The sequence below is a fragment of the Grus americana genome, chromosome 10 (genome assembly GCF_028858705.1).
Source record: "Grus americana isolate bGruAme1 chromosome 10, bGruAme1.mat, whole genome shotgun sequence".
NCBI classification, from domain to species: domain Eukaryota; kingdom Metazoa; phylum Chordata; class Aves; order Gruiformes; family Gruidae; genus Grus; species Grus americana.
This window is the reverse complement of record NC_072861.1, coordinates 12,294,524-12,313,580: the sequence shown is the minus strand read 5'-3', so window position 1 is coordinate 12,313,580 and position 19,057 is coordinate 12,294,524. Positions and strand designations below refer to the sequence as shown.

Here is a 19,057-nt window from a genome sequence, read left to right as displayed (position 1 = left end):
AATGTGTAAGAAGGAGCGAAGGAAGAACATTATGAGAAAATATCAGTATTTCATATCCTGCCTTTAATAGATGGAGAAAATAAAACATGGATTATTGGGCTACATTACCATGTTCTGCTGAATTGCTGCTGTTGGAACTTGGAAAAATATGAATATCAAATATTTGTAATTTTTGGAGATGGAGTGGTAGATCCTCTGCAAGTTAAATTCTAATAATTCAAACAAAGATGGAAGCTGAGGCTGGCCTTAAAATAAACATTTAGTGAAATTCAGGGTCCCATGGCTTTTCTAGGCCTTACATTTCAGTTGATCTCTGCAAAGGAGTTGCAGAACTACAGTAATTAAATTAGCTGCGTTCTTTAATGGTCTTTAAATTAGATAATGCTTACACATAGGATATAGCTTTCCCTGTTAAAAAGAGAGGCTGCTTTTATTGACAGCTGCAATTATAAAGTACTATAATGTTGCAGAATAGAAAATAGAAAAATTACACAACTTAATGGATTTCCTTTATTTTAAGTTAAAGTATAATTAATATTATTTAGAAAGTCTAAAAATAAGAGAAATATTTTATATAAATCAAAAAATAAGGCTTTCAACTCAGCTAATGGAGTTTTTGTTGTTTTCTAATCACATAAATCACTGTACATATTATCCCAAAGTATAATGTCAGATTGTATTAGCCCTAACATTTATAGTAAAAATTGTCAGAATATTTAGTATTTAACTAATTTCTTTGTGAAATTTACTTACCACATTTAATTATTGCAATCATACATTTCATTCCATGTCAGAGCTTGAAAATTCATTATCAAGTCTTGTCATATAGAGTCCATATTTTTATATATGCAACTTTTTTGTTTGACAGTTAATTAGAAGCGTTTGAATTAATATAAATTAGCAGAACAATTTAGGTAAAAGCATCTGCTGTAGGCATAGGTCTTAATTGTCTTAATTTGGTATTATTATAATTAAACAGCATCACAGGTATTCTACTTGCATTATATCAGTTTATGGCTTTGACCTGATGGATACCATACATGTTTTTTTCTCTCTCCCAAGTTGGTGCATTTGATTGTAATCTTCCTGGGTGTCTATTAGCAACTATGACAGTGCAATTTGAAAGAAGTATTTATTTATAGATTTAATGCTTTTTTGATTGTAGTGGTTAATTTTGGCTCTCTAGGATAAATATCAAAAGCATTTTCAATACCTTATAAAATCAGTTGAATTTCTTCTTTGTGTGTTCACAATATTTGCTGTATTATCTGATATATATTTTTTTTTTAAGTATTTTTTTTTCCTTCTTTTGCCTATACTGGAGTGTTACACCAGCAGGGACCATTTACTTTTTTTTTTTGTCTAATTCTTCACAGTGTTGCTTTGGATTTTTGAAAAATTTTCTGTCAGTTAAGTTGTAGATCTGTATTAGATAAGTGTCTTTAACAAATCACTGCCACTAAAAATGTTGGTGTTGAAATCAAGCAAGGGATATTCTAGGCACTGATGTTTTTCTAAGAATAGAAAGTCAGTACATTTTTGTGGTTGCCCCTGACCATTAAGATTGGAGGAAGGTTCTTGGAGAGAATTTCTAGCCAAGCCATATACAGGTAATCAGAGACTACTCCTTTTCTTGCTACTGGGAGGCTCCTGTTTAGACAGAGAAAAATAAATAAATAAACTTAACGTTATGAAGACAGGGGTAGCCCTGATAACATGCATCTCACTAAATATTAAGTAGAAAATATCAACTGTTCATATACAACTCTGACTGTTCATAATTAACTACATAATTATTTTAATCTTATAAAACACAAAGCTACCAGTAGGCCATAATCTTGCTAACTCTTGCTCACCTGATCAGTGCTGTTAACATGGCAAGTTGCACTGGACATGGACTGCTTGTGATTGTAACCTTAAACTGGTAAAGAAGCATTTTCGGGGTCATAAACCCCATGCATAATATGATTTTTAAAAAGGATAAAAATATAGTACGTGCACAGTTTTGCAGTCCATCAGCTTATTTTCTGATCTGTAATTATTGTGAGATGGGACTTTTAAAATATGGGTCAATTTATGGTAAACATTACCTGATCACGCCTTTTTTGGAGACTGAGTTAACAGAGCTAAAGGGGTTTACCTGTGCATCACAAATACTAACTAATTTATTGAAGCTGTGTATAAAAAAATGTGTCTCTAACTAAAAAATTGATTCTGAAAATGGCTTGCTTTTTTTTTTTTTGGCAATTTTATTGGTGGCTTCTTTTTCTTTACGCAATTGCATCATCCGTAACGTGTTTTACATAGTTCCAAGCAGATCTTGGCTAACAACTCCATTTATTATGTGCAAACCAAAAGAATACTTTCTCTAACTTTGAGTTGTCAATAGTTGGGGGGGAAAAAAAGGAAAATTTGTATTTTCTGCAGGTGAGTAAGCAAGCGTAACACTCAACATGTAGATTTGGATGTGAAGATTACATTTTTGACACATTTTCATGAGTACAGCTTTGTTTTAAGCCGTAAAAAACTACTAGGCAAGATTCATAGTCCCAGAGAACCATCAGTCCAGATGCAAGTCCTTCAAAAGATACTTAAAGGATTATTTTTGCCCTCAATGAATTAACACAACTGTTTCTGTCTTTCTAGTCCAGAATCCCTTTACAAATTAGGTTTTTCTCTAAGAACCAAAATCTTGCAACTCACAGGACAATGAGGTTGGCTGCCCTTGAATGCTCTTGTAAGAGTTCATTCAGACGGACTTGGCGGTAACTCTGATTAAAATAAAACAGGCGCAAAAGAAAAAAAAAATCAGTTAGGTCAGCGATTCTCAGTTCTGGTGCTTTCTACACTAACCATTGCCCGCAAGATTTTCTGCTCTTGTTTTGGCAGCATTGAAAGCCATGTCTGCTCTGTGGGCCAGAGTGATAGAGATAGTAAAATATGAGGCTAAGCCATGCTTCTTGATTAGTATAGTTACATGGAGGCCAGAGTTGTTCACCACTGTGTAAGATTTCCTGGGAATGGGAATTATTTTTGTACTGACACAGTACCAGAGCTGGCTCGGGCACAGTTTTTAAGTATTTCTTTGGCTATGGAGTATAGGAACTGTGCAGAGACTCTTTTGTGCTATTTTTTTGATAGCGGTTAGTATATTAATTCATCTGTTTTGTAAGTATCCAGCTGCCATGCCGGTAGGGCTGAATGCCAGTATGTAAATGAGCACCTTGCCAGAAATGCACCTCTTAAACAAAAGACCAGGAGCCTGGAATAAGACTTAGCTGCTTTAGGTATTGTGTATTTGTGTGGACTTTTACAAATTGCATAAATGGCTGTTACTGTGATATTCAGCCAAGATTACTTTATGGTCACGCTCAGGTCCTCAAGGTTTTTATAACTTAACACAAGTCATAGGGAATAACAGACCAGGGCAGGTTTGTGTACAGGGAGATTGCAGCATGGGAGATAGATCTATCTTAACTAGTTTTATAAATTGTTCTCTCTTTCCCTGGAGAAGGTAAAAAGCTGTTTTTTCTCCATTCAGACCTTAAATTTTCCTTCTTTACTGAAATTTTGCTGTTCTTTTACACATGTTATATAGGTAAGAATCCTCATAATTTAGCCAGTTGTTATCATCCTATATCATCACCCTTTATCTGTGCTGCCAGGTTTTTCTCTCTTGAATTTTAAATGTGTTCTAATGTCCTCCGTAAAATTCCCAGAACTGCCTTCTGAGGATAAGGGACTTGTCTTTCCAGGTGTGTAAACTAAACTTTTTGTTGTTGTTCTTATTTTATAGAAAGATTTGGCATTTTCCTATTGCTGACTGCTTTCAACCTATGGGTTTCTTCCTCATTCCTTGGTTTGTGACCTAGACAAGACCAAACACAATCACGTATTTTTTCCTGTTGGTTCTGCACACAAGTGTGTATATCTGGGATTATATTCCTATTGTCTTTTATACCGAGATGTTTTAAGAGCTCTGACTCCCAAGTTTTGATAATTTATGCTGAGAGTACTTCAAAAGTTTTCTGCCCACAGCTGACTACCATAACTTTCTGCTGCTTATCAAATCTATGAAAAGGGTAATACAGTGAGCAGTCAGTCTGCTTCCCAGCTGCTGCAGTCAGTAGTATAGTGTGTTATCTTAAATCACCATTGATTTCAGCTTATGTTAATATGTCAGGCTGTGACCTCTAGCGGCTCACAATCCTTGCTCTGCTGAGAAAGTGACCAGCACTATAAAGTGGAGATAACTAAACTCAGTGCACTCAGGTTAATCCAACAGGAACCATAAATAAAATTGCCAGATTAATTCTCTGTGAGTTACAGGAGAACTTGTCTCTTAAGAGTGGAAGAGTTTGCAGTATCCTTTCGGCACTGGCCTGATGAAGCCTGGTGGTTCATTGCTAAAACGGTATGTTCCAACTAAATTAAAGAGCAAGCCTAATTCACCCAGTGGATCAGCCAACATCAGCTTTAGAGTGCCTCTGAACTGCGGGAGAGCTCCTGCATTGTAGGCAGGTTTAGTCTTCACTCTTCCATTGAGGTAAGAATCTGTGTTAAATCTTGCCTTTGGAAAAATTCCTAGAGCCAGTTGTAGGGTCTGGATTCAGTTCTAAATTTCCCAAAGTGGTAAATGCTTGGAACTGCACTCTTTAAGAGGTTCAAGCTCTAAAACAGTGGAGCCATTTAATAAACCTCTCAGCAGATCTTATTAGCTCAGGCTTAGCGCAGTGCTGTGTGGCTTCTGGTTCAGAGGGGGTTTTCATCTGGCTGGCTCTGATGTGGGCAGAGCTTCTCATCAACCTGGAAAATACTGTGTGAAAGTGCCAAGGTCTTACAGAGTGCTGAATAATGCAATCATAACACAGCTCTGCAGTGTTTACAATATAAATCCAATTTGTAAATATCAAATACAGGTTTGTACATGTCATGTTTCCAATTCCGTATCTGGTATTTTACATTTTCTTACTAATCGCTTCAAACATCTGGAGTGTAGAGAAAAGGTACAGATGTAAAAAGGTAGGCAAGGCTTTACCTTCTCCTTGAATGCTTCCAGCTCTGCATCTGTAATTTTCCACGGAGTCTCTCGCTTTAATTTTTCAGCAGTTGTTATATCTTTGCAGCTTTCATGGAGGCGATATGGTTCAATCATCTCTTCAAAGAATTTCCAGCTGAAACAGGAATTACAAAGGAGGCCTTGCTGCAGGGTATGAACTCACTAACTTATTTCACAGACACTGTATGGCAGGCCCCACTGACTGTAATTGTAGCTGAAAAACATGCAAAATCTTTAACTATTCTTTGCTACATTGTGCCTCAAGTTATACCTGTGCCACTTCAGTATGTTGGGGTTATTTGAGGGTAATTAAAAGGTTATTTGAGGATAATTAAACACTACATTTGGTCTATTACAGTTGCAGAGAATTTTCTGCAAGAGGCCGGACACAGGTTGGACTTTGCTACATGGCCAGGAAGTCAAGAGATGGGTTAAAGGCTGTGACATGCAGTGTTTAATGTTGGTGTTGCTAAGTTGCCAGAGAGTTTGTCAACATCCTTAGTGTCTGCTTCAGTATGTAAAATAATGATAATCTTATTATTAGTGAAACAAATTGGATGCCAGCTGGGAGAGAGATACAGTGGTCTAGCAAGTGTCTGGCACAATATTCACTTGTTGTGTTCAGATACTGCTGATGCAGCAAATGTGTTTGCTTTTTATGTAAATGCCAGATACAAATTCTTTTGGATAGCTTTTATTTATGTAAAATCACTGCATAGTACTGGAAAAAAAAGATAAGTATTCTGCACAGTTCTTTATATAATTTAAAAATATTAACTGAGAGATCAAGAGGGCACTAATAAGTGACTTTAGGTATCTAGTAATAAAATCCTTATATTCTTTAATTGCATTTCCTAAGTCAAAATCTCCAATGCACTGTAGAAACACTGGTGAATCTAACACTGTTTTTGCAAAGTTGTGTGTGTGTGTGTAGAAATGGGATACAACAGGATTAAGAGACTAACCTGAGATTGCACATGAACTCAGAGGAAAGGTTTTGGGTGGAGTAGGGGAGCCCTTTGACTATGAAATAGCTATGGACCTATCCAAGGGAGTAAGGGATGGGATGGAAGAGAGCATAGCAAGGTGAGAATGTTCTCAGAGGATCTTTAAGACCAAGAGCAATATTGTGAATCAAGTTAGGATTCAGTTATTCCCTGAGCAATGTGCCATATATTTTGTCTACATAAAGCAGAAGAAATAGGTGATTTCTATAGAGACGTTTTAGAAAGCAAGGACTTGACAATTGTTTGGGATTTTTTAGCTAATACAATTGGATGTGGAGCTTCCTGAGCACTGTTTTGCGAACTTCCTAACCTCTGCCTAAGAGCATTGAGTCTGTAGATAAATTCACTTTTAAAAACATTGAACCTTCATTATATTTGAGTGCTAGGGGAGTATTATAATATTGTCCTCATGGGAAAGCAGAAGTATGCTTATGTTTGGCCAGAAAAATGTTATGAATTCATGGAAGAACCCAGAAGGCTGAGGTGGCAGAGATGCTGAGTTACAAGAAAACTGTGACTGAATAATATGTCAAAGGGAAGTCTATTGCAACGTAAATAGATATGAAAAGCCATCATAAAATGCCTGTTAAATTTAGTGGCCCATAAGTATGGTGTCTAATTGGTCTTTATTAAAATTAAGTCTTATCATTACAGAATAAAGAAAAAGGCTGCCTATAGTTTTGACTCTTTGAGCTGTGATTGTTAATAGGTTCTTTGCTTTTTCCTGCTCTATGTACTTAGAAAATGATTGCAATAAAGTGACAGTGTTATTCTTTGTAGTGTGTTTTGTTTCTTTTTTAATGCTCAACGTAAAAGAAACAAGCTCCTGATAAAGGCTGGCTGCTAAATAATGGATTTTGGTAATGTTTCTTACCTCTCTTTGTGGGGCTTTATATTGATATCACAAATGATATTAATATCAGCGAATTTTATTCTGAATTTGCTTAGAAGTGAAGCCATCCTGAAAACAAAAGAGAGAACATTTTATCATTGTATTTCTGAGCACTTGCATCAAAGAGTACTCATAAATGACTTAAGATATCAAACGCAGTTGTCTCATCATCTTTAACTATATGACAAATTACTTAAAATGCTTTAGTGTTTCAGTTTCCAATTACAGAACTGGATTGATGTGATTGCTGTAGTATAATTCATTTAACTGATCATCAATGAAAATCACAAAAAATGGAAATGAATAGCAGACAGAGGGAAGGGTGTTTACATTTGGGGAAAAAATGGTACTTTAAGTATTTGTAAAGGCTTGAATTATAAAGGAAAAATATTAAAAATACAGTAGGACAGAATTCTCCAATGCTTAGAGAAAGATTCTGTTATTCTCTTACTATCAGAATTCTGTGCATGGAGTATGTACAACACTGGTAGTGTATGTGTTGGTGAAAACTTGGTCCAGAAGGTTCATGTGCAATACTTAAAGAATCTTTTATGAATTTAAATTTATCTACTCACACAGTGTCTTTGAAAATACTTTGCTTTTCTGCCCCAATTGGCAGGAGGAATAGTTTATAGCTTTGTGTGTTTGTGCTGAGGTTAGAGAGTTTTACATCAGTTTTGCCTTTGGTTGAAGCATGGTTGGGAACTTGTATCTCTTTTTTTTTTTTTTTTTTTTTTTTTCTCCCACCTTATTTTTTTTAAGTATATAAGCTTTGGAATTTGAAAAGGTCAGAAAGTTCCTAGGGCAAACCATGATTGAAATACATATTTGCTTATGACCTGAGAGTTTACTTGTTCTCTTTTTACATAAGAAGAACATACTGCTTATATAAATCTTGACATCCCTTGGGGCAATCCTTGTTTTGAACATCACAAAGAGCAAAGTCTCAACTTCTGTGGAAAGGTTTTAATATTTGAGGAATTACCTGTTAGCAAAAGTCCAGATAAATTTAATTTCTGAATTGGAAATATAATGGATGAAATTGTACTTGGATGTTGTTGTATTAGATCTACCTAGGGAATGGAATAGCCATCTGGCATCTGGATTTGTCTCTTTGAAGGCTTCTGTATGTGGTGGGTAGAGTATGCTGTTGAGGAAAGCTAGTATTTAGGTAGAAATACATATACTTACTGTTTTCTTGGAGACAAACTAGGTCATTATCAACTGTACTAACCCATGCTGTTCACTCTGGCTGTTGCAGGACAAGCAGTGTATACAGGTGCCAGAACTGCCTCTGTGAAGATCTGTCATATTTTGACAAATCTCATTTGATGTCAAAACCTCCTACTTCCTCTCAATGAAATTTGGTGACTTGAGTGCCTAGATCCAGGAGCTGGTTGCGGTCCTGAACAGCCGAGCTTGGGCAGACTCTGGACAGGGAGCTGAGAACACTTCCCTGCAGGTCCTTGAGCAGCTGTAAGTCTCTTTTTTTTTTTTTTTTTTTTTTTTAAACCAAATGATAAGAATAGTTTGTACAAACACTTGTGAATCTCTTCTACAGAAGTATGTTAGCTTTAGGGTAATCCTTACAACTGACAGTACCACAGTGGAGTAAAGTTTGCTTTATGTGAAAGCAAAAGCTTCAGGGAGCATCCCTGTGGCAGCCATCTTTCTGAGGCACTGTGTCATAATCCTAGTCATGCTGGCTAAATTCTAACTCCTGTCCTTGCATCCATCTCACTTGTTTTCCACAGGAGTTTTGGTTGGATATGTTGGTTTTAACTCACTATGTGGTGCTGCTGCTCTTGATCCCAAATTGGCCTGCTTCCACCAGTGGTGAAATGGCAGTGCCCCTAGTGTGTAAAGTGCTTTGGAAGGAAAGGTCCTATATACAGTGATGATGAAAATAAGTTTATATTAGTACCTTTCACTTGCTTGAAGGCAAACAATGATTATGAAATTGAGACTTTTTTTTAAAAAAGCTAAATCTAATCAACTTGATCTTAAACTTGATTAACTTGCTCTTTAAGTTCTTTACGTTTTACCATGGTTAATCACATTTATGTGAGCTATCTGTCTGTGGTATTTGCATATGAGAAGCTTCATGTGCAATTTCACTTACTGCTAACTGGACAATCTCATGTAAATCCCATAAAACTAATTATATTCTCATTACAGTGTGCAGACTTCTCAGAGAAGGGAATATGAGCTATTAATGGGAAAAATTGCTGGACGTGAGTTTCCTTTGGTAATCACCATTTACACTGAGCCTTGAGGGCTATGCCATAAGCTCAACACCTTTCTATCAAGTACACCTTTTTTTTTTTTTTTCATGCTGCCCACCATACAACAAACCAGTTGTGCTGAGAAATTCCCAGCTTCCTGCTGGATATGTATTATATTCAACATCAATTCAAACTCTTTAAACAGTGAGATGAATATAGTTATATTTACACTAGTTTTTCTTCTTCAATCCTATTGACTTTTCCTCCAGTGAAGATCCTTAACTTGCAATTTTTCCACTTCTTCCTGATAGTTAGAATGTAAGGAATTAGGATTGTTAGACCTGGAAGAACATATAAAATTGCAGGAAGGACAAATTAGTGCATTCTGTGGTAAAAATTCCATCCTTCACTTTGGCAGTGTTGGATGTAAGTTAATCTTAAAACGCTTAAACCAGACAGAAAATTGACTATGTAATGTTAAAAGAAAACAGTTTTGTGCATGTTCCCAAGTCTGTTTTTATATTTGGTAACACAGAAATCTCTCTCCCTGTGGTTCTTACTCAAATTCCTTACCTCCATCATCGAACAGCCACCAAATGTCAATTGTTCCTTTTCCTTGCTTCTTTTTAAATTGAGTGCTGGCTTCTAGCAGCTTCTGATTGAATTCACCCACATGCATTGACTGTATTGTGTTAATGGTGCTCTCTGTAATGAGAAAGAAAAAAAATACTGAAGGATTTCTAACAAGTGATGCAATGAGGAGCTTTAGGGAGCCAAGTGGAGAGAATGCTTCAGGAAAATGAACTTTCTGACATAATTTCTATACTTTAAATCTGAAAATACAGTGCAGATGCTATTGGGTTTTAGTATACCAGTACGCATAGAAACCAAAGCTTGTGTAATACTTTGTCACTAGATTATAACATCTTGAAAAGGATTATCTGATTATTTGTTCTCTGGATGTTTTTAGTTAACCTAAAATTCACTGGGGCCTTAAAAAGCAGTTGGGAAATATCTGATAGATTTTTGTAAGTAATTGGCATCATTTTGCATCATTTACAAGTTCAGCTGTCTGTTGTAAAATACAGAGCTCTCTGAAATGCACAGTAACGGTGGACAAAGAGAGCTAACTGGGTACAGTGAGAGCACAGGCGAAGCTAAGACTGGAAGGCAGAAAACATAAGCGTATATGGCAACTTCCCTATGCTTGAGAGGGTTCTTGTTAATTAAAAATAAACTTTGATTCTTGCTGTTTGCTTGGCTAGCTTTAAAAGGTCGAGTCTTGCCTATGTACTAACAATACCTTCTCTCATTCCATCTTTTGAAGCCTGTAGCTTTATTACTGCTTCTCTTTCAATGATTTCAAAGAGACGGTGTCAGAGCAGTATTTTAAACGGAGCAGACAGGCTTCTTTAGAGGTTTTGCTCTGATCTGCGAGGTTCTGAAAATGCTTTGTTTGTTTTTCCTGTATTTCTAGAGTGTGAACAGGACAGTTGTAAAGCAGTTATTGGCTTTCCTCTACAGTTCTAGCATCTATGCTGGAAGATGCAACAACTCTGGGGAGGATGAATGTATAAGCAAAATGGAGAGGGAGGGATATTTATTAACATCATCTATCTTGTATATAGAGCTGAAGTGTGTAATATGTATTTCCTTTATGCCTTTCTGAACTAAACTGAAAAGGGTAAAAGGGTAGTTGAAACAGGGATGCACATTCTTGTGGTATTTGTTATAAAAATATATTCTACTGAAGCCTGCAAAATGAACTGAAGTCTGCCAAGTAAAGAATAATGACATTTTATGCTTTCAGTCTGTAGATCTTCTTGATACCTGTGGGAGTTGCAGGCACAGCCAGCTGTAATAGTCTCTGCAGGTGAAAATTCTGAAAATACTTGTCTGCGTACAAGCATGGCTTCAGGTGGGTCATTATCATTACAGCCTAGCAATTGTGAAATGAGACCTTTAATTCTGTCTGTATTTCTGCATCATTTTACTAAAGCTGAAATGTAATTTTGATTTCATCACCTATACATTTAAGTTATGTGTTAATTAGTTATTTGACAGCATGCTGTATATGTACTTTCAGTACTTTTACCACCCTCATTTGTGCATTTTTATGAAATTATGCTTAGAATATAGAGCAGTAGTGCTATTTTTACCTGTTTTTCAGCTGGGTACTGGGTTTGTGTGTGTGTACGTTGAGTAAAGTGAGATTGCTTGTTCCCTGAATATTGTGCATATGTTCCTGCTTTCTTTAAAGAGAAGAAAAAAAGGCCTCTGTTTAAAAACTGAAAACACCCTACTAAAAAACCCTAACAAAACAAAAAACTTGTTCTGTATTCCTCAAACTGCAATAACCATGTGCTATTTTTGACAAGTAGAACTCAACATGAGCTGAGCTGAGCTGCTAATCTAGCAAATCAAGGGGAGGAAAAAATTAGTTGTGTTGTACGAGGTAGCATGTCCTACCAGCAGAGGATGGTCACTCTATTCTGTGTTACATGGTTGTGGCCACCAAGACAGGTTTGCACAGGGTAGGTCCTGTTCCAGAGGCTTCTGTGTGGCTCAGGAGTTTTCACCTTGGAGTCAGAGTCCAGTTTGTATATTGATGAAAATGTGATGCATTGGAGGGTCAGGGAGAAGTTATTTTGGAACTTACCCTTTTTTGTTTCATGTTTTGAGATATTGAGTGTGCTGGCTTTTTTGAAGAATCCACAGATGCCACTTTTTTCTTCTTCAAAATCATTTTCTTTAATGGTAGCTTCCAGTGCCAATCTCTCCTGCTCCAGCTTCTCTAATTCCTCTGTATGTTGGGAAAAGTAAGGGAACTGGTAACACATCACTTTCTATTTTAAATTAAATTACTTACTGAAATAATGGCAGTGATGTAATTGCTGTTGTGGTACTTTGTACGCAACGTAGAGCTGCTGAGAGGAAAAACTCTTTTAAAATGCTTTTTCCTTGCAGACCATTAGGGAGGAGGACACTTAATTCATCTCTGGAAGCCCTAACTTAGGGTGCCCACGCCTACAGCAGTGGTGTGTACTGAAGTGCTACTCAGCTGCTCTCAAATTTCCTCTTCCAGATCAAATTCAGTATTACTGTATTTTATACTTACATGTGATACTATTTATTGAGTTATCTTTGTGGATTTGTCTGGTTGATTTCTTTCCCCAAGAATTTGAAAACGCATTAGGAAAGCTGTTTTCCTAAAGTGAGAAAGCTGAGGTATTGAGTTCTAGCCCTTGGGTCCCTATTCTAAGAACAAGGTCACATGGCTTCGGACTTTGAGATTCTCAGAAATATGTAAGGGTCAGTATGTGATCATATGTATGCAATCAATTTCAATGCTGAAATATTTTAATGTTTTAATTTTTTCACCATTTGCTGCAAAGATGTAAGATTTAGCTAAGCAATTCTGTAATTTCAGTAATATAAAAGAACAGTTTAATCATAACAATATTAGGCTTTTGCTGAGAAAAAGGTATCACGTGTTATTGTGGAATATAGTACAGTGAGGCACTAATTAATATGATCCAGGCATTTGCCTGCAGAAAGCTTTTTTTCATAAGGAAAACTTCTACTTGAATAATACATGAACTGAGATTGAGGAAAATTCATTTAAGACATTGTGTTTAAAAAAACCAAAAAACCCAGTCAAGCTGTCGGTAGCTAGACGTTATTAGCTCTGGCAGTCTCAGTTGCCAACAGAAAATAATATAATTTCTTTTACTTTAGAATCCGTGACAGCCATGTGCTTCTGATTATTAGACATGATGATAGTCACTGACTTAATGGTTACTCAGAACTAAAATTTCTGTTTCTCTATTAAGCAGAATGCCATAGCAAGTATAATAGAATACAATGATGTTTTTATTCCACTACAGAGACTTTGTATCTGCTTCAAAACACTTCTGCGTATTTGAGGCTTTTCCTTTTCTCCCCCATGTTCCTAATTCTTTCTAATTCCTTGTGTTTTAACACTTGGAGAACATTTGCTAGTTTGTAGGAATATAAAGTTGGTATTTGCTGTAATTTCACTGGTGTTCTAATGACTCTGTCTTCTGAGCAGTTAGTTTCTGACTTTAGATCAAGCAAAGAGACAGACAGATCTCTTTCAGTTATCAGCAGGGGGCAGAAAAAAAGCATGATTACTTTGGAATTTTTTCTGAAGTCCCCATAGTTTTGCCCTGTACCTTTCCACGCACATCAAGCTGCCAGTCTGCTGGGTGAATATTCATCTACCCGTGTTTCTTAAAGGAGTCTCTGGCACCTTTTAATTCTCAGAGGTGATTTGCTTTTAAGGGTTGCCTCACCCTGGAATCCGTCCTCTTTAATGGGGAGTTAATTTTGGTTTTAATTAGCTAAGGTACTTACGTCCTTTCTGGGTGTTCTCCCCAGCAGTCCTGAGCGCAGTCTGTGTCTGGGAAACTGGGGAGAAGCTGGAGGCAGATTTACAGCAGGTGGCAGCAAAGAGTCACCATTCTTTTTATGCCTATGTTCCTTGTCTATAGCTTTTATCGAATTCATTTATAACACAAAACATTTATCTGGTGGGGAGGACAAGTGATGCTAGGAGTAATGTCCAGGTTTAGGCTGTACCTCTGTTCAAGTGGACAAACTTACAAGAAGTGGTAAAATTATTGTACTGAAAACCTAGAGAATTGTTCTGATAGGGTTTTTATATGGAGTCATTCCCTCCCCAGGGTACCTGAGGAACTGGTAAGACCTGTGTCCTAAAGAGGAAAAAGAAAAATGAAGGCCACCGTTGTATGTGGCTCTTGGAAGCCCTTTGTTCAGAGCAGCTGCCTGCATGCTCTGTCTCCCTCTACCTTTTCCACCTAGATGGCAAGTCTCCCTGAATGGTTGTGGTATGGTGAAAGGTTTTCCCTTTCCCCCTGAGATATGCACCGCTGACCTAAGGAAGAATGAACAAAAAGGTGGAAAAGAGAACTGATGTTTCCTGTGGGTTCCAGATTTTTGCATGGGTGGGAATTTTCTGAGCCTCAGTGTTCCACAGAGAAGGTACCAAAACTGCAGCTTCCTGATTGCTGCCAGTCCCAGAGATCTCACATAGGCAGAGGGAGCAAGATGTGCCATGAGCAGGAAGAAAACATGCCACAGAGTGGCTGGTTGCTGTGGAACAGCATAATTTTACTGCTTTAGTCTGTGCCTGTGCTGGAAGTGCTTTGGGAGTTGAGTTCTCTGGTGTGCAGAGCCCCTTAATGTGTGAGGCTTGACCTTCCATCACTGCCAGTGCTTCAGCAAGGATTTTGGGCAGGATTGAAACTGTAGAAGCAAGGAGAAACTGTAGAAGTTACGGGCATAGGACATTCTAAAACTGGACAGTGACTCTAAGAGCATTGATCAGATTCCTTCTCATGCCGAGCATGTAACCAGCACAGATATTCAGCTGTTGAGTCACCACATACCTTGAACCTGGAGGACATGAGATATATCAAATCCTTGGCTAATTCTGACGATAATCATGCCAAGCTCAAAATCAAAGGCATCACTGAAAAGAAATAATAATAAGAATAAATATCCTTTTGCATCATGCATGTCAATGAGGAAAGCTACTTTGAGCAGATCAGTAAAAGTGTTAGTGCTCACAGGGAGGTGTTACTGCTGTGCACCAGGCTGCTCTAGGTAAAATTGCAGAAGGAATTGCCCAAGATTAAGTAAGGTACTATCCACTTTCTTCCCTCACTTAAAGAAAGGGTATCATTGGGCATTGGAACAGATAGGCTATTCCTGAAGTACATCTTTCTGACAACACTTTTTAGGAACTAGGTTGCCATTGGGTAATTTTTTCTCCCTTCTCTAAGGAAATAATGATGCTGGGGTGGGTTTTGTTGTTCTTTAACTTGCTTCAGCTTCGAGGTGAATTTTGAGCAAGAATCTGAGAAGCCTGTTTCTAAATGACTGTTTCCTAGCTAAATCCCAGCCCACAGAGCTTCTGAGCCTTAGGCACACGTGGGATTTGAGGCAAGGCTTCTCTGTCTCCTAGACATAGAAGAATTCCATGATGTTCTCTTATTCCCTAAGTATGTATATTGGGGTTGTTTTTCTCTGAGCTCCTGCCCACTAAAAATGGGAAAATACAGTTCTGCAAAAGCACTGCTGACAGCAGTGCAGCTTCTTTGTGTAGCATTGTCAAACCGCATCAGCTCTGCCAGTGCCAGATATTTGCCAAGCAGATCTTGCTAGGTGCATGAAGCCAAGGAGCCTTTTTTAATGGGCAGAAACTTCTGTTACAGAACTAGCATGTGTGAACCCAGATGCGTACGTATTTTCTTACATTGTTTCTACGTGTCAAATTCTGTATGGAAATGCTATATTAATCTAGTCTAAAAGGAGTAAAAGAGGAGATACTGAACTGTGACTTACTGTATAACGCCCACATAGTTTTCAACTTGCGTGGCAGTGGCATTTCTCCAGTCCTTCTTAAATCCAATCACCAGGGTGTTTGGTTTCATTCTACCCAAGCCTGAGGCCTAACAATATTAAAACACTGCTTCAGAAGGTACACACAGATGCTTTTACTGTAAATGAAAAGTAATGGCAAAAGATAGCCGAAGTAATATTCCGGAGACACCGCTAGATTGCATTTCATGAATGTCCTTCATGCTCATATCCATGCAGAAAGCAGAATGATTAGCTCTAAATCATTCCAACTACAAATGATTTTAGATGACAGAAATGTAGTTTTGCTAAATTAGCATTCATTTGCATTTCTTCTGACATGCTTTCATTAACATGGTTCAATAACTTGGAATCAAGAGAGAGTTCAAGCACTGTTTGCATGCTCATTCTAACATAATAGCACAAAGCTTTCATCAGCTTTGGAATACTCAATAGATGAACGGGGTCTGAAGTCTCTTAAAACACCTCAGATATGCAGAGAAGGCATATCCTCTTAAGAATAATTTTTTTGCCTTGAACTTAGAAACTGTTGTTCTGTTTTCTGCATTCTTCCTAAAAGATTATCCAAAATTAGCTGAGCATGCTTTATAGATAAAATTACAGTTTATAAACAGGAAGAACAAATGTTTTTTCAAGATATTAGGTTGCTTCCAAAACTGGGCCTGGATGCTAAAACCTGAACAAGTAAGGGTGTCAGATCTAGATTCAGCTAACGTAATTTTTATAGAAATCTAAATACTGAATGTATTTGGAACCTTCACGAGGAGACCCACAAATACACCAGCCTGTCAAGTTGTTATACTTGCCAATTTTTACTACTAGTAAAAAGAAAATAGATAAAACCCGTTGGAACCTTTGTAGGTTTTTTAGTAGCACTGATACGTCTGCACTACTTACATTGAAAAAAATAATTGGTTGGCAAAGAAATGCAGATATTCTTAGGTCACAATAATGATGATATGGTTATCCTTCTGTTTGCTGGAAGGGAATGATTTGTGGACTTTGGCAAGTCAAATACTATTTAAGTAGTAATGGAAAGAAAGAGATCATCAGACTGTAATGGTTCTCAAAAACATCAGAAGGATCTCCTACTGAGACAACGTATAAACCCACGTCCTTGTGAGGCTTTGATAGAACAAAAGGGTCTTTATTAATAATATTTTATCTTGCTCAATTGTACTGTCCATTCAGCAAGTGTACAAAGAGCCCTGGTAGGCTACCAGTGGGTTAGTTACCCAGAGTATTTTAGTTGATTCCTTACTGTCTGTTTGCACTGTCTTTTCAGCAGTGTATTTTGTGCAAAGGATGGGAATTTTCTCTATATTTTGCCTTAGTACCTGTATATTTAAATATTCATATATATGTGTGTGTGAGAGAGAGATGGGAAGTATGAAAACAGTGCCTCTATGCCTTCATTAAGGCCATTTTAAATGGACTGTTGGAAGTGATCTGCTGTATTCTTAGAGTAATAGAAAAATATTACAGACTCTTTTATTTAGATAGCCTTCTTTCTATTTGCAGAAAATGTATGTTACTCATATTCAGTTTTCAATGAATGCAAAAATATTCTCAGATATTTAATATGCTGCATAATACCAAACAATAGAGTTGATTTGAAGTGTATGAAGGGTTGGCTGCATAGACATTCATATGTTGCCCTGTAGATGCCTCTCTTTTTTTTATAATAGTGTCTTGTTCATTTAGGAGAGAATCGATCTGCCTTGTCACATAATTCCATAGCCCAGAACTAGATCTCTTTATGAAATAAGTTGTAATATAATATACATGTACCCTTAGAATGCCCTTTCTGTTTATAACATTATCCATATATACATAGGACTTATTAACAAGTAAACAGTAATGCTTTACATAAAGGATGCTTTGATGTAACACTCTTCTATGTGTTCTGTAAACAAAAAGCTTACTTGAAGTAGGCTTTTGACTCCTTCTCTGAAGCTGTCAGCTGCCACTGCTGCATAAAAGGCTTTTCTTTTGTTCTTTGTGAGCCAGGCCTGCTTTTTTGCCATGCCACTGTTCATCTCCTTAACACACAGCTTGCGTGGTCCCTGCATGATACAATAAAATATTATTAAGAAGGCTTTGTATTATACATCACACAGTGATTTTGAAGGAGTTACCTAGTCCGCTGTGGGAGCAAATGGAGAGTTGGAAAAATACATTTCTAAAAAGGGTCCACAGAGATTCAGCTCTTTGAAAAGAACTGCACTGCTAACATAATTCACGTTCTGTTCGAGAGGGCTGAGGCTGTTAATGCTACTTAAATATAGTGATTCTGACAGAAAGAAGGACTGGTATGGATTGTAACATCTCAGAAAAATATCTAAGGTATGATGAAGCATCTCAGAGTGAATAAAGTCCCTCCCTGACTTGACTACGTAAACAAGTCTCAGCAGATCTGAATAACATACATGGTTAAGCTCCTATCTACTAATAGTAAGAGAAAAGGGTTGTTGCCGTACAATTAAAGATACAAATGCCTTTGTCACTAGGTTCTTCCAGTGGTCATCTGGTAATTTAATGAGACAAAATCCACGTACATATCCAAGTCACAAGACACGATACACTGACTTGACAGCAGAGAATGAGATGGCAGTAGGTCCCCAAAAGATTAGGCCCAGGGAAAAGATCAAGACTGCAAGCATGGCCTTTAGAAAGATGAAAATAAGTTTGGGAAGCATGTATCTGGAATTTAATTGATTTTAAAAAGTCTGTACTCTTAAGTTTAAGATTTGCTTTGTTTATTCCCTTTCATGTTATCTTTAGGAAGCTGAATCAGTCATCCAGATCTTCTGCAGTGAAGATAAAACTCTGAGAGGGACACTCCAGTCTCAAATTCTGGTTTTAGTGTTATTGGGCTGGACAGGCAGCCTTCACTTTCGAAGGCAGAGTAGAAGAGCAGAACTGTAAACTGTGGGAGCATGTCCAGCAACATCAGACCTGGCTTGGAAGCACTTGGAATCCAGTGAGTATTTCTGTGTGCCTAATTTGGGAAGTGGTACCAGTTTGGTTTGTTATAAACAGATATTTTTGAACTTTGCTGTGTTTTGAAGTTTGCTGCAGAGTTTCGTTTTGTGCAGAAGTCATTCCTTTGTGCTTTTTAAAATTTCTAATGTTTTTGAGGATGCTGGTAGGTTGCAATTTGGTTCCAACGGAACCAATAACTAGAGAAATCGGTAGAAGTTTCCTATAATATAAAACAAGGAAGGCTTGGTAAACTCATGCTCAGAAGATTGTATTTCAAAATTAATATTTAAATCTTTCGCATTTAAAGTAAGTTAGTATATGGTAGCTTCTTCTGCTCAGCTGGGAAACTGGTTAAAATAGATCTGAGGGAGATTTAGATTTTTTTATCCATAGCAAATACTTTAAGCTCAAAATTTATTTCCCATTCAAAAACAGTGTAAAACCCGAACTGAAAGAAATTCTC

At 37.1% G+C, this 19,057-nt stretch overlaps 1 protein-coding gene across 2 annotated transcripts in view; it reads right to left on the bottom strand.

Moving 5' to 3' along the window:
* Positions 1 to 1,231: 1,231 nt before the first annotated feature.
* The window catches only part of SLC12A1 (solute carrier family 12 member 1), a 47,317-nt gene continuing 29,491 nt past the window's right edge, over positions 1,232 to 19,057 (bottom strand). For both annotated transcript variants that reach the window (XM_054837559.1, XM_054837558.1), the window contains exons 17-26: positions 17,535 to 17,675; positions 15,574 to 15,680; positions 14,616 to 14,698; positions 11,843 to 11,986; positions 9,757 to 9,888; positions 9,413 to 9,524; positions 6,941 to 7,027; positions 5,039 to 5,174; positions 2,704 to 2,771; positions 1,232 to 1,650 (exon numbers count right to left, since the gene is read on the bottom strand). In XM_054837559.1, coding sequence (XP_054693534.1) covers positions 1,515 to 1,650; positions 2,704 to 2,771; positions 5,039 to 5,174; positions 6,941 to 7,027; positions 9,413 to 9,524; positions 9,757 to 9,888; positions 11,843 to 11,986; positions 14,616 to 14,698; positions 15,574 to 15,680; positions 17,535 to 17,675 — 1,146 coding nt within the window. In that variant the 3' untranslated portion in view covers positions 1,232 to 1,514. The remainder of the gene's footprint in view (positions 1,651 to 2,703; positions 2,772 to 5,038; positions 5,175 to 6,940; positions 7,028 to 9,412; positions 9,525 to 9,756; positions 9,889 to 11,842; positions 11,987 to 14,615; positions 14,699 to 15,573; positions 15,681 to 17,534; positions 17,676 to 19,057) is intronic.